Source organism: Gymnoscopelus microlampas, assembly GCF_963454915.1.
Source record: "Gymnoscopelus microlampas genome assembly, chromosome: 4".
In the NCBI taxonomy this organism is placed as follows: domain Eukaryota; kingdom Metazoa; phylum Chordata; class Actinopteri; order Myctophiformes; family Myctophidae; genus Gymnoscopelus; species Gymnoscopelus microlampas.
The window spans coordinates 6,245,842-6,261,685 of NC_139941.1; the positions used below are offsets into that span (position 1 = coordinate 6,245,842).

The 15,844-nt window shown below is 40.4% G+C and overlaps 1 protein-coding gene across 1 annotated transcript in view; it reads right to left on the bottom strand.

The window, feature by feature from the left end:
- Positions 1 to 668: 668 nt before the first annotated feature.
- Positions 669 to 15,844, bottom strand: part of LOC311043169 (kelch-like protein 21) — a gene marked incomplete at its 3' end in the record, with an annotated part of 33,980 nt that continues 18,804 nt past the window's right edge. The window contains exons 8-13 of the mRNA XM_084054353.1: positions 13,026 to 13,175; positions 4,235 to 4,354; positions 3,643 to 3,819; positions 2,164 to 2,310; positions 1,519 to 1,675; positions 669 to 822 (exon numbers count right to left, since the gene is read on the bottom strand). Coding sequence (XP_083910479.1) covers positions 669 to 822; positions 1,519 to 1,675; positions 2,164 to 2,310; positions 3,643 to 3,819; positions 4,235 to 4,354; positions 13,026 to 13,175 — 905 coding nt within the window. The remainder of the gene's footprint in view (positions 823 to 1,518; positions 1,676 to 2,163; positions 2,311 to 3,642; positions 3,820 to 4,234; positions 4,355 to 13,025; positions 13,176 to 15,844) is intronic.

The following is a 15,844-nucleotide window of genomic DNA, read 5'->3' on the forward strand; positions in this document are numbered from 1 at the left end:
AGGCAACTCCCCATATAGGCCTACTGTAGTCACATGGGGAGATGCGTCATAATTAAGAAAATTAAGACTCAAAACAATTTTTTTCTGGCTCTGTACAAAACTTAATTCCAAACAATATTTTGATCCACTCAAGTCAAAAAGTGACAATATAGAAATCATATATTATGTACAGTCAACAAACAGGGAATATACTGAGAAAATATAATATAAAAAATATATATATAATGAGAAAAATACAGTCTGTTGATAGTGAAACAAAGAAATATGAAGTTAAACACTTAAACCCCAACATCCGAACTGAAAAAAGCAGATCGACAAGCTCATAACGCGACCGCAATCGGCTATTTTCAGTGAAAGACTAGAAAAATACTAGTGCAGAGCCATGAGGGACTCCGCTCAACCATATGGGGTTTAAGGGGGTTAACTAAGCAGGTGACTGTCATGCTACAGTAGTGTACATCCAGTGGTGCCAGGGACGTCAGGGCTCATGAATCCAAGAACATTTATTTGCACTACAAATACCACATATTCATTTATTCATCTAGTTGTGAACATTGTAATACCATTAGCCATAATCACTATCACTACCATACTCATCATAAGAATCATAAGAACTACCACCAAATGCAGTAGCATCGCCACCAGCATCAACCTCCTCCTCGTCATCATCAATCATCAGAATCATCAGAATAAGCTGGAAATGGGAAGTCATCCCTCAGCCTGAAAGACATGCAGTTGAGACCGTAGCAAGCATAGTGGCACTGTCCCACGGTTTTCCACGAGTTTGTCTCTTCACAGTAGCGCTCGATGCTGTTGGGACCCCTGCATGAAGAGAGACCAATACCCATGAGAGAAATATCTGTTGTGGACAAGTCCCAATAATTCCACAATCACAATTATTTGAGATAATCGTAATTATTTTGCACTGCACCACCAGACCATACACATCGGCGCGCGCGCCATGGTCAGCAGTTTTCACGGATGTGGCAACACCGGCGCTTGTTTCACGCACATGATTTGGCAACCCGTGAGCCAGCAAACACAAAAACGCTAATAAACAGCTGACATTTGGGGAAAGCGAAAAACGGGCTTCGGTGTTCCGTGCATATGGTAATGGTCAATGGCTGTGCGCAAATGCAGATCAATTGCTCCAGCCACTGAGGAGACCGGGCAGAAGAGAGTTTGGGCACAGACAGACGCACGCACAGAGCGTTGTAGTAGAATTATAGGATGATTATCGCCATAATCGCCACCAATTGAAAAATCTTCATACATTTTCAAACATATTTTTTAAGTATAAAATGAGTCATTTCTATGTATATTTGTAATTTTTTTTTGTCATATCTATCCTGTGCAATTTTTGTTTACGAAGCCGAAAAAGGCAAACAGAAATGTTTTATTTACATAAAAGTGTTCAATGTCAAAAAGACAATTCAGTTTTCAAACGCAATTATTTGTATGATAATTAATCATCAAATGATGATGGTGACAGGCCTCCAGCAGTGTCTCCCGCTGTACCTATGCCTCCCTCCTAGCACGCAGATCTTTCCATCCACCACCACCACGCCAAGCTCACAGCGTGGCACTTCCATGGGGGCACACACGCTCCACTGGTCGGTCTTGGGGTTGTAGCACTCCATCGTGTTTTCCGCCTTGCGGTTGATATTTATTCCACCTATTTGATCAACAATGATTAACAGGATAGTGACTGTCAGTGGGCTCTATTAGGTTCTCAAACTACAGTGAAGTTGAAGTGAGTCCATTATGGAACTAAGAGTGGTGGTCGAAAGTAACTGAACAAATTTACTCAAGTACTGTGCTTAAAGTACAATGTTGAGGTGCTTTTATTGTACTTGAATATTTCTGTATTTAAGTGTTTAAATGGGCTACATTTTATTTCTACTCCACTACATCTCTGAGGCCAAGTTTTTTCACTTTTTACTTCAACACAGTTACTTTGCAGAATTAGATTCATACAAAAAAAAACTGATAAATTGTGTAATATTTTAGGTTAAGCTATTCAGCAGCACAAATGGGCCATTCTGCATAATGACTAATGAGTATTCTTATGTGTTTAGTACTGCAAGAATGTTTATGCCAATATTTTTACAAGTAAAAACGCTGAGTACTTCTTCCACCACTGACTAAGAACAGGTATGATACCTATAAGGTAGATCTTTCCATTCAGAGTGCAGACAGCTGGCTTATCACGGGGAATCTGCATAGGAGAGACTTCTGTCCATACAGATGTTTCAGGGCTGTACTTGGCCACCTGGGCTGGGTTTGGCTTATGCAAACTTGGAGGGCCACCTAGGGCCCAGGAGGGAGGAGGGAAGCACGCGCACGCACGCACACACACAAAAACTTCAGTGTCAATAGAAGGATAACACGTAATAATACCAAAGGCTTTGGACATTTTCAGTTAACTCTTTGACTGCCAGAAATAAAACATCGTTTGCTATACTACTGCCAGCGATTTTCCAGTGTTTTCACTAACCTTTGAAAAATCATAGAATATTTATCTCCAGTACGATCAATCCCCCGATCGCTTTAAAAGACGTATCCGAGTCTCGTGGAATCAGGGGGGGGGGGGGGGGGGGGTGCCGTCGCGTTCGTCCATTCCATAATTATTGGCAGTTGAATGTAGGTTGTTTTCGCCAAAAAGCAACAGAAAGCAGACACTACACCACTGAAAACACAAAATCTCGTCATTGGCAGTCTGAGCCTTAGCAAACGAGAAATCCCTTCATTGGCAGTCAAGAGTTAACCATCATGCTCAGAGTTCGATTTGCACAAATAACAGAACAAACTAGAAAAAGTGTCCCTCGGAGCAGAGGTCTCTGCCAGGTCAGGTAGGTTATTCTGGACCAGCAATGTTCGGAATTCAGTCATTATAGAGGTGAGTGGCATCTGTGTTAGTTGAGGGATTAATGTTGATGAAGTTAAAGGTAGGGTAAGTGATTTACTTTGGTTAAAATAAGTGTTAAATAGCTCTATATTCTGATACTCATTGCTATAGAGTGTTTGTTCAGTAAAAGGAGTCACCCATGTCTCTCCAGTTGAAAATGCATTTTCATTGCCCTCTCCTGATTGGCTTAGATTTCATCACCTACCTGAAAATGTACTATATTCTGTTAACTAAAGAGCTGGAGAGATCCCTACGACCATACAAACCCTCTGTAGCAATGATTACTATCAGAATATAATACAGGTTTTTCCTTGGCCTCTAGGGAGTGTGCGTGCAAAGTTTCACGCCGATCAGTCCAGTTTTGTGTATCAACGCAAATTGGCCTGTTTTACACAGCCTGTTTCACATAACCGCTATAACAGGCCGATGTGAAACAATTGGGGCAGACGCTCTGCTCTGGCATCCAGTTCACTTTGATCGGGCCAACGATGCCGGTGATTAGCTGTTCACAGATGGACAGACAGGGTGCAAAACTTAGTCTCGGCCACGTCTTCGGCCTGATGGAGACAATAACCACTTAAGCCCTATATACGTAGTCGTACAGCAAATAGCATGGGGGGTATCAAAAGCATGGAAAGCATGGAAAGCATGGAAACCCCCCCCCCCCCCAGCAAATTGAACCCTGATTACTCTTCAGCAGACTGAAACGGCCGATGTGCAAACCTGTTCCATACCAATGAAATAGAGCAGTCCATCTAGTGTGACCACAGAAGGCTGTTTGGAATCACAATAGGTTGCCACCCCGACACACTTGATGAGCTGCCAGGTGTTGGCGTTGGGGTCGTAGCGCTCCATGGAGTCCTTCCCCTGGCCACCCACTGCATACACATAGCCGTCCAGCATCACCAGGCCTATGTGTATGTATAAATAAACCTGATCATTACAACTGATGACCATGGCCATGTGCAAAATGCAGCATATCCTTGGGTAAACCAAGGCAAGGCAAGGGAACTCTTTTAGAGGTTATTCAAAAACAAAGTCACATTAAATTCAACTGCAGTTTCAAACCAAACATCAGTATGGGGGAAAGGGTTATTTAAGTAACTTTGAACGTGGCATGGTTGGTGATGGGGCTGGTCTGAGTATTTCAGCAACTGCTGATCTACTGACATGTTCATGCACAACAAAAATGAATTGAGTTGCAAATGTGATTAGGTTGATTAGAAATTTGCATTCAGGAGCAGAACCTGACTAACTATTGTTGAATTGAAAAGGTTACACACAGTATATGACTTTAAATTGAATGCCATAGTTTGCCGATCTTACTCAAGAGAGCGCGTGTTTCATTCAATGGAGCCATCTTCAACCATGAGTTACGGGTAACGTCATAGCGCCACATGGCCCAACTGTGTCTCAGAAAACCTCCGGCCAAATACACAGTAGTGCCTATGGTGGGAGAAGAGCAGAATAAAAAAGAGTTATGATTGATGATTGTCAAATAAATTAAGATTGTAAATAATATGCATACACAACTTGAATGCTTATATCTAAATTATTATGATGGTTCACTTGTTACTGTTGAACAAGGCCTGACCTGTGAACCTGACAATAGGTTGAAACTCTCTTGCACCTTTAAAGGGCAAGACCACTTGGTAGAGGTTTGGGTTGTGTAGTTATATTGCCATGATGTAACTCCAAAGGTGGACATCAAAAATAATTGCTCCATTGATTAGAAATTGATAATTAAAAATATGCTCCTCATTGACTTACATTGTCCGGTGAAACAGCTCTCAAATTCACTATTTTAGCATGTAAATGAATAAAAACAAAGCTGATTCAGACAATATAGAACATCACCAAACCCAGTACTGTTTTTTTTAATAAAAATGTCAACCTCCTGTTGATTTTACTATTTGAAGATCCGGACTGCGACATAACCTGCCAGATGGGCTATATTCTGTAGCTACCTCAATGCCTAAATTGTAAATTCACTTGCACCCAACTGAATGTGTAGTGCAGAAATTGCTGCAGATCAATTCAGAGGCAAAACAGTAGGATCCATTACAGGCAATGGTGAAAACCAGATTTTCAAACATCAGCATCAAGGTGAATGACTCTTATTACAGCAAAGCGGGAAGTGGTTAAAATCTTTAACATCTTCTTTACAACCATAGCCACTACACTGGTTAACAAACTGCCCGCCTTCTCTGGACGCATTGGTAAAGAGCACTCCCAAGTATTCTACAAAAATCTAGGTGTACGCAAAGATGATTTTAAACTCACCATGGTGACAACAGATGAGGTGTTTAAAAGATGTAGCGCACTACAACAACACAGAGCCACAGGCCTCGACAATATTCCCTCCAAATTTCTAAAAGATTCAGCCGCCTCCATTGCTCCAATCATCACATAATAAACCTCTCCATCAAACAGGGACGGTCCCTAGTGACTTCAAAATAGTAAGAGTGATCCCTCTGTACAAAAAAAGGAAGCAAATTAGACCCCGGCAACAACCACCCTATTTCTATTCTTAGCTCCATCTCGAAAGTCATGGAGAAAATAGTTTATGAACAGGTTGATTTGCGGTTTCTTGCGGATACAAATCTAATTTACAAACTCCAATCTGACTTCAGAAAATCCCACTCCACTGACACCTCCAGAAGGCCTTTGATCACACAAGTATCTCTGTCTGTGGTGGCCTTACTCTATTGCAAGGCTGTGTTCAGTTCACTGAGTCTTGAGTGTCGGGTGTAGACGCTCGCGCTCACTCTCTGCACTCTGAACGCAAATAATAGCAGATAATAACAAAGAAGGACAAAGAATGACAGGTAATGTCACAGACTAGAGAACCAAAAGTTTGGAAATTGAGAAACGAAGCGAAAGAAGAAGCAAAAATGACAAAGAGTAAAGTTGACAAAGAGCTGGAGGAGATCCAAAAATCTCGGAACTTCATGTCGGCTGAGCTGAGCACGGTTGCTAAACAGGTAACCATGCTGCCAGCCCTGAGTTAAGCAGCTCAGGTCACTGGTAAAAGAGAAAGATGCCAAAATCGAGGGACTTGAACGGAGAGTTGATGAATTGGAGCAGTACACAAGAATCGAGGATGTGATAATCAGCGGCCTGAGTGTCAAGCCACGGACCTATGCAAGGGCTGTGGCTACAGATGGAAGCGGCGCAGATCTACCGTCGGAGGACCAACAAACAATTGAAGAGCAAGTAATACAGTTGTTTGAGAGCAAAGATATCTACCTGGATGCCCAGAATATCGTCGCCTGTCACACTCTCCCTAGGAAGGATCGTAAAGCCCAACCCGCCATCATTGTTCGCTTTGGAAACCGCAAACAAAAAGCTGAACTTCTGATGCAAGGAAAGAAATTGAAGGGATCTAACGTCTATGTTAATGAACATTTGACAAAAAGAAACGCCGAGATCGCTAGAGAGGCCCGCATCTTAAGAAAAAACAAAAAGATTCAATCCACTTGGACCAGGAACTGCAAAGTTCTGATCCGACTCAACGGAGACTCACCAGAAGAAGCAAAAGTACTGACGGTAAGAGAGCTTAAAGACCTAGACGCATACCAGTGAGTCCCTGGTGAAGATGAATCATAAAGAATATTTTTTTAACACCTAATGTTTCTTTTTTTTTTTTTTTTTTTTTTTTTCGTTTTTTTGGGAAAGAAACTTTGGCTAGTTTTTTTTCAAGCACTGGCAGTTGCCCAATAGTTCTAATTTTCTCCTCAATTATCTATCTATCTCTGCATGGAAGTTGCATGGATTTGCATGGCATAGAGTTCCTTTTGTTCCTGCTTGAAATTATTCTACTTCCCTTTGTTTTTGTATTTTTCGTCTCTCCTGCATGGAAGCTATATTTTATATTATTTTGGAAATACATTATTGCATGGCCTCTCGTTTTTTGGAATGAAAATTCTCCTTTTTTCCAGCAAGGATCGTACTGGCATACTAAACTCTTATTTTTCGCTTCTCCTGCATGGATGATATATTTTTTGATTTTTTTGGAAACACAATATTGCATGCCCTTTCTTTTTGTGGAATGACAATTCTCCTTTTTTCCTGCAAGGATCGTACTTGAATACTAAATTTTTATTTTTTGTCTCACCTGCATGGATGATATACTTTTTGATTTTTTGGAAATATATTAATGCATGGCCTTTTTTGTGGAATGACAATTCTCCTTTTTTCCAGCAAGAATCATACTTTTATAAACTCTTATTTTCCGTTTCTCCTGCATGGATGTTATATTCTATGATTTTTTGGAAATATATTATTGCATGGCCTTTATGTTTTTGGAAAGAAAATTCACCTTTTTTCCTGCAAGGATCATACTTTTATACTAAACTCTTTTTCGATGGAACTAATACCTTTCACGTGGAAAGACACTTTATGGCCATTATTATGGGATTATTGTATGTTGAGATTATTGGGTGCATTTCTCCTTTCCGACATGTCGCCTTTCCGACGTTGACGAACCCTATACCTAACCCTAACCCTAACCTTAACCGCACGCGGAAGCCACTAGTCGGAGTGGTGAGATGTCGGAATGGAAGGAGCACCCCGAGATTATTATCGATATTGCTGGGACAATATCTTCCCCATTGAATGGCTGCTTATTTTGTATGTATGGGTATGTATTGGCTGTGGTGTGCGGCCCTAGTGGACGTATTTGCGATTCTGACGTATTCACGTCGGGGTCGTGGATGCGTCTACGGGGGCTGTATACTACAGCTAGGTATGTATGTGCATGCATAAACATGTGTGTTGGTGTAGAATGGAATATTTTAATGACTGATGGCAGACTCTATTGATGATTATCTATTACCGTTTGGAGGAATGGAGGATGGGGATATTACAAACAAAGATAATACTTCAGAAAGTGTCCATACATTATATAGTAAATATGAAAACCTGAACTTTAAAACGTTTGATGTTAAAGAGCATAAATATATGGGATTGAAAATGAAGTTGACCCTGACAACCACTTCTACAACAATATAAGCAATACTTGTGAGTACTATACAGACGAACAATTTATCAGTAATGTTAAGATGGATGTTGCCCTATCAATTATACATTTTAATAGCAGAAGCCTATACAGTAACTTCTCAAATATTAAAAAATATATTACAAAATTCAAGAAATTCAATGTTATAGCTATATCAGAGACCTGGCTTGATATTAAAAAAGGCTATGATATCGAATTAGATGGATATGAGCTGTTTACAACAAATAGGGACACCACAAAAGGAGGAGTTGCAATATATGTGGACACAGCATTATGCAGAATGGTTAAAAGCATGTCAAACACTATTGATAATATTATAGAATATCTAGCTATTGAGATTATAGTTGAGAAATGTAAAAATATAATGATCAGCTGTGTATATAGAACTCCAGGTACTTGCTTAGATACATTTAATAATAAATTAGCTGGTATGTTTGGAAATTTAAATAACAGTAAAGTGCATATAGTTTGTGGTGATTATAACATAGACATTCTTAATCCACATGGAAATAAAAAAACAACAGATTTTATAAATCTAATGTATAGTAGTAGTTTTTTCCCCCTGATCTTAAAACCAAGTAGAATAACAATAGACACTGCTACTTTAATAGACAATATATTTACAAATGAAATTGACAGTAAAATAACAGGAGGACTGTTGATAAATGACATATCCGATCACCTTCCTGTCTTTGCAATTTTTCACATTTTTTTCAGGAACGACAAGGAACCAAAAACAAACAATTATAATTTTTCAAGATTAAAAACACAGGAAACCATTGCAGCCCTCAACTTGGACCTTAGTAACCAGAACTGGCAGGAGGTTTATGCAAATGAAGACCCCAATAAAGCCTATGATGCCTTTCTATCCATACTACTTGAGCACTATGACAAAAACTGTCCCATAAGGAAACAAGCCACCAAACACAAGAACGTCAATAAGCCATGGTTAACAAGAGGGATTGAAAATGCATGTAAAAAGAAAAATCTACTCTACAAAAACGTTTTAAAAAATAGAACAAAAGAAACCGAAAATAGATATAAGACTTATAAAAATAATTAGTAAATATTATACGATTTCAGGATATTGTTGACCGTAATTATTATTCAATTTTTATATCAGAAAAATCTGGATTAGAAAAAGTAACCTTCGGCGTCCTGCAAGGTTCGGTTCTAGGTCCGAAATTATTTATACTATATATAAATGAGATTTGTAAAGTGTCACCAACATTAAATTATGTCTTGTTTGCTGATGATACAAACCTTTATTGTTCTGGGAAGAATTTGGAGCAGCTTCTGAATGCAGTGGAAGGGGAATTGAAGAAAATAAAGACGTGGTTTGACATTAACAAGCTATCATTGAATCTAACTAAAACAAACTATATAATATTTGGCACCAGGAAAATAAAAAATCAAGCTACAATTAAAATCAGTGTTATGGAAATAGAAAGAGTATATGAAAATACGTTTTTGGGAGTAATAATAGATGATAAACTATGTTGGAAATCACATATAAATTATGTAAAAATAAAAATGTCAAAAACTATTGCAATATTATATAAAACTAAATATATCCCAGAAAGCACTGTATTTAATATACTGTATTGTTCACTCATAGTTCCATACATTACTTATTGTGTGGAGATATGGGGAAATGCATACAAAACGAATACCAACCCTATTTTTATATTACAGAAGAAAGCTATAAGGATAATAAATAGATCAGGTTATTATGAACCAACTAATAAACTCTTTATTAAAATTCTATGATATAGTAGCACAGAAAACAGTTTTATTAGCATTCAAAGCACAACAGAAACTGCTTCCAAGATGCATTCAGAATCTGTTTCAAATTAAGGAAAATCAGTACAAGCTGAGGGGTATACTTATGTTTGGAATTACTACAGCTAGAACAAATATTAAAAAGAGATGTACATCGGTTATGGCAAGAGAAATATGGAATAGTTGTGAAAATGACCTAAAGAAATGCAGTTCAATCTATAAATTCAAGAAAATGTTTAAAGACAATATAATAGATACATAAAAAAATATTATAAACCATTACATGTTATTTTTTGTAGATGAAAAGACAAATTTTGTCTTTGTCTTTGTTTTGTTTTGTTTTGAGTATTGATTGATGTTTTGTTATTGTTTATTTTATAACATTATAAGGGTAGGCATTATAAGCTACGGCTTCAGCCTACACCTTTTCGGTCCATGAATTTTATTATTATTTTTCTTCCTTGGAAATGTCAAACTCTGTACATGGCTTAATGACCGAAATAAAGTATTCATTCATTCATTATGAATGATAAGCTAAAAGCAATAGGTTTTGATGATACGTCGGCGAGTTGGATGTGATCGCACTACCCACACCAGTCTGCCTTCCACCCCTCCCTCTCTATCTTCATCTACTATAGAAACCGACACTTGACCCCTCTGAGATCAAGAACTACAGACCGGTTTCCCTTCTATCCTTCCTATCCAAAACTCTCGAACGTGCTGTCTTTAAACAACTGTCCTCGTACCTCCACCAGAACAACCTCCTGGACTCCCACCAGTCTGGGTTCAAAGTGGGTCACTCGACCGAGACTGCCCTCCTGGCAGTGACGGAGTCGCTCCATACCGCTAGATCGAACTCTCTCTCCTCCGTCCTGATACTCCTGGACCTGTCTGCAGCGTTCGACACAGTCAACCATCAGATCCTCCTCTCCACCCTTAAGGGGATGGGTGTCTCAGGCTCTGCACTCTCCCTGTTTGCATCCTACCCGACGGGTCGCTCCTACCAGGTGATGCTGAGAGGGTCTGTATCAGAACCACACAGACTCACTACTGGGGTTCCTCAAGGCTCGGTTCTGGGTCCTCTTCTTTTCTCTCTCTATACTACATCTCTTGGTGCTGTCATCCACTCCCATGGCTTTTCCTACCACTGCTATGCCGATGACACCCAGCTGATCCTCTCATTCCCCCCCTCTGACACACAAGTGGAGGCACGCATTGCTGTTTGTCTGGCTGACATCTCGGAGTGGATGTCGACGCACCACCTGAAGCTCAACCTGGACAAGACCGAGCTGATGTTCCTCCCGGGGAAGGGTTGTCCGCACCGAGACATGGCCATCACCATTGATAATGCTGTGGTGACGTCAACTCGGACTGCGAAGAATCTGGGTGTGACCCTGGACGATCAACTGTCGTTCTCGGCAAACATCGCATCAGTGACACGGTCCTGCAGATTCCTCCTCTACAACATCAGGAGGATTCGCCCTTCCTCACGGAGAAGGCAGCCCAGGTGCTCATCCAGGCTCTTGTCATCTCCCGCCTGGACTACTGCAACTCCCTCCTGGCTGGTGCTCCGGCATCTGCCATCAGACCTCTGGAGCTTGTTCAGAAAGCTGCAGCTCGTCTGGTGTTCAATCGCCCCAAGTTCTCCCACACAACTATCCTTCTCCGTTCTCTACACTGGCTCCCCGTAGCAGCTCGGATCCAGTTTAAAACCCTGGTGCTAGCCTATAGGCCAGTGAAAGGAAAAGCTCCTTCTTACCTCCGGGCTATGGTCGATGCCTACACCCCTGCCCGACCACTTCGGTCTGCCACCTCGGGGCGACTGATTGCCTCGTCACTCAAGGGTCCTTCTGGTCGATCGACACGGTCACGACTTTTTTCTGTTCTGGCCCCACAGTGGTGGAATGAACTTCCCACTGATGTCAGGTGCCCATCTTTCGCCGCAGGCTGAAAACCCACCTCTTCAGGAAACACTACCCTTCCTCTTTGTCTGGCTTACTTGTTGTTAACTAGTTGTACGAACTCTTGTTTTATTGTTGTACTGTTTTATTGGATCTTGTTTAGTCGAGTCGAGTTTGTATTAACTCGTGCTCATTTGATTTTGCTATTTTGTCTCATCTGTTTAAGAAAGTAGGTAGCTGATATATAGCACTTTTACCTTAGCGCTAGGTATACTCTTGGTTGCTTGTTTTTGCAGGAAATGCACTTAACTAATCACCTTCTGGTGATTAGTAGTTTCGTTCCCTGCCTATGTTGAATGCACTTATTGTAAGTCTGCAGGCTGCAGGTTGAAAAAACTGTCAGCTCTGAACTATAATCCGCATTTGGCTCGCTGACAACAAACTATCATTACACCTGGGTAAAACTGAATCCATTCTTTTTGGGTCTAGTCCTTCACAATCAAAGCGGGTGATGATGTTATCACAAAAAGGAGGAAATTACCTACCTGGGTTCCATCTTGGAGGCAAACCTCTCCCGTGATAAAATGGCAGAAAGAGTCATCAAAAACGTTAATCAAAGAACACGTTTTTTGTATAGGATTTCCTCTCTAGTCAGTAAGTACACCTTGATGATTCTTACAGGGGCCCTCATCCAAGGTCATTTCGACTATGCATGCTTCTCATGGTATCACAAAACCACTAAGGACATCCAGACTCCAGACATCCCAAAACAAGCTGGTAAGGCTACTTCTTGGCCTCAAACATACAACCCCTGCTCATTTTGCTATAGTTGGATGGCTCAGGGTTGAGGACAGAATACGGCAATTTGCAATGGGCCTGGTCTACAACAGACACCAACAGATCCAGTTTAGAGGACCTTGTATTGTGAATTGTACTTCCATGTCTTTCTAAATAAAGTACTTCAATCGATCAATCAATCAATCAATGGGCAGTAACTAATACATTTACTTGAGGTCTGTACTTGAGTACATTTGTAAAAATGAAAATCTTATTTTTTCCCCCCTAGCTCATTACTTTCACTCTGCTACAATCCAAATAGAAATATTGTATGTTTGTCTCGACTACATTTCTAGGAAGGGACTCTTGGGACTCCATCACAGAAACACATACATTTTCAATATAATGAAAATAGCCAATCTAGAATCCCAATTCGTCTCATCATTTTATACTTTCAAACTATCTTTTAAATAGTGGAAATAGCCGATCTACAAGCTCTCAACGTGTTACAGTACATAGATCTGCCATTTCCACTATTTTTGGAAAATGTATGAACATGTTTCATGTTGCATGTTACATGGAAACGATTATGATGATTATGCAAAAAAAAAAAATCTCAAACAGGCCGTCTCCTCACCTGACATCACCACAGAATAATTTCCGTACACGCCAAAGGGCAGACGTCCCAGAGTCTTCCACCGGTTGGTCAGGAGATTAAAGCTCTTCATCTTGTCAGTGATCGGGTAGTCCTTACTACTACGACATTGTCCTCCCACCGTCACGATCACTTCAACAAGGGGGGGGGGGGGGGGGGAGACAGAGTATGACTAGATTTAAGAGTTCAAGGAGAAACCAGATCAGGGTTCCCACACACATTTAACAACTCATTTTCAAAACTTTTCCAAAAGTACTTTATCCCATTCCCAGGCCTGTAGCAATCATACGATGCAATAATGAGGCTCTTACTGTACACCTGTGTGCTATCATGGCACCAAGACAGACTCGTGCCAGTGTCATGTGACAAAAAGAACAGATCTACAAACAAACAGCGTGTCACGGTGCAACGTGTTGTTGTAGATCTAACTAAATTCCAGGAATTTCATGACTGTGGGAACCCTGCCTGAACCAAATGGATTTAACCACTTGTTGAACCCCCCGGCTTTCATATTCTGAGGGGAACATCAGCCAAAAATAGCAGATATGATCTACAAGCTTGTCATCTTTTTAACCACCAAGATTGTCAACAATTTCCAAAATTGCCAGAGTTTGTAGATCTTTAAGCTCACAACACGTAAAATTGCAGCACGTTATGAGCTTGTAGATTTGATATTTCCGCGTATTAGTAGTTCAATTCAATTCTATTAAAGTGTCAAATCACAACAAGTTGTCTCAAGACACTTTACATGTAGAGAAGAGACCCGACAGTCCCACCCTGAGCAAGCAATTTTGTGACAGTGGCAACGAAAAACTCCCCCTTAAAGGGATATTTCACTTTCAAAAAAACGTTTGGTCATTTTATCGTCTACTCAGGCCTTTGTAAGCCCCCCAGACAGTTTTTAAGATGCTTTATTCAATATTTAGATATTTGATATTCATTTTATCAGACACGCCCCCTTCCTATACAAACCCATTGTAACTTCAAACTCCATTTTAGCCATGTTAGATTCATCGAAAACACCCGTCCTTGGTTCTGGTGACTCACCCTGCCCTCCTAATGCGTGAGGGGGCCGTGTTGTTCCGATTATTTTTTTCATTTATTTTATCATTTTTTTTATTGTAATGTATTTTTTTCATTTTTCAAAAAATATATAAAAAATAAATGAAAAAAGTAATAGAAAAAACACGGCCCCCTCGCGTATTAGGGGGGGCGGTATGAGTCACCAGAACCAAGGACGGGTATTTTTGATGAATCTATCATGGTTAAAATGGAGTTTGAAGTTATAATGGGTTTGTATAGGAAGGGGGCGTGTCTGATCAAATGAATATCAAATATCTAAATACTGAATCGAGCAACTTAAAAACTGTCTGGGGGGCTCACTAAAGCCTGAGTAGACGATAAAATGAGTGAAATATCCCTTTAACTGGAAGAAACGTCGGGCAGACCCTAGGCTCTAGGCCTTCAGCCTCGACCGTGTCGGGGGGAAAGAAGAGAGAGAGAGGGAGAGAGAGACAGAGGAGAGACAGAAAGAGATACAAGTAGTAACAATAACAATAGTAGCAAATATAATAATGTAAGATAGTATATGATAATACAATATAGTACAACAATAATGTGTATACAGTATATAATGGTATAATATAAGAATGTTAAGATAATATACAGTATAGTGTAGTGGTATAGTGTAATGTAGTAGAAATCCAGGGGGTCCGTAGTGACAGTCCATGGAACTGCGACGTGTACCAGTGGGACACAAACCCACACAACCAAAAGGGAGGATGAGAAGAGAGAGGACGGGAGGAGAGAGGAGAGAGCGGGGGAGGTGGGGAGGGAGAGGGGAGAGAGGATGACTATAGGGTGACTGAGTCTATACACTTCGGCTATAGGCTTTATCATAGAGAAAGGTTTTTAGTCTAGTCTTAAATATACAGTGTAATATACAAATATAGAGTGTGTCTGCTTCACGGACGGACACTGGGAGAAGGTTCCACAGCTGAGGTGCCTGAAACTTAAATGCTCTGCTTCCTGTTCTAGCTTTTTTTGGGGTTTCCTGGAGCCGTAAGCATTTTTTCATACTGTGGACACAATGGTGTTCTGGCTGGTTTATAGGGCTCGATGAGTTCTTTGAGATACACTGGTGCGTGTCCATTGAGAGCCTTGTATGTGAGGAGGAGAACCTTAAACTCTATTCTGTATTTAACCGGGAGCCAGTGGAAAGAGGCCAATGAAGGAGTGATATGATCTCTTCTTTTGGTTCCTGTCAGTATGCGCGCAGCGGCATTCTGGACTAGCTGCAGGCTATCTTGGTCAAACGTGACTCCCAGATTCTTTACAGTGGCCCTGGAGCTCAAGGTAATACCATCTAGGGTAAAATTCTCATCGGCTAATTTATCTCTGAGGTGCTTAGGGCAAGTACAATAACTTCAGTTTTGTCCGAGTTGAGGAGTAGGTAATTACGGGTCATCCAACTCTTGATGTCTATAAGACATGCTTGAAGTTTAGCCAGTTGATCTGTTTTATCTGGCTTCATCGATAGATATAATTGTGTACCATCTGCATAACAGTGGAAATGTATAGAGTGTTTCCTAATGATCTCACCTAAAGGAAGCATATATAGAGTAAATAGTATTGGTCCAAGTACAGAGCCTTGTGGGACTCCGTATTTAACCTTTTCACGTAATGAAGGTGTATCCTTAACGCTTACAAACTGAAATCTGTCAGACAGATAAGACTCAAACCAGTTCAGTGCAGCACCCTTAATGCCAACCAAATGCTCTAGTCTCTGCAACAAAATATGG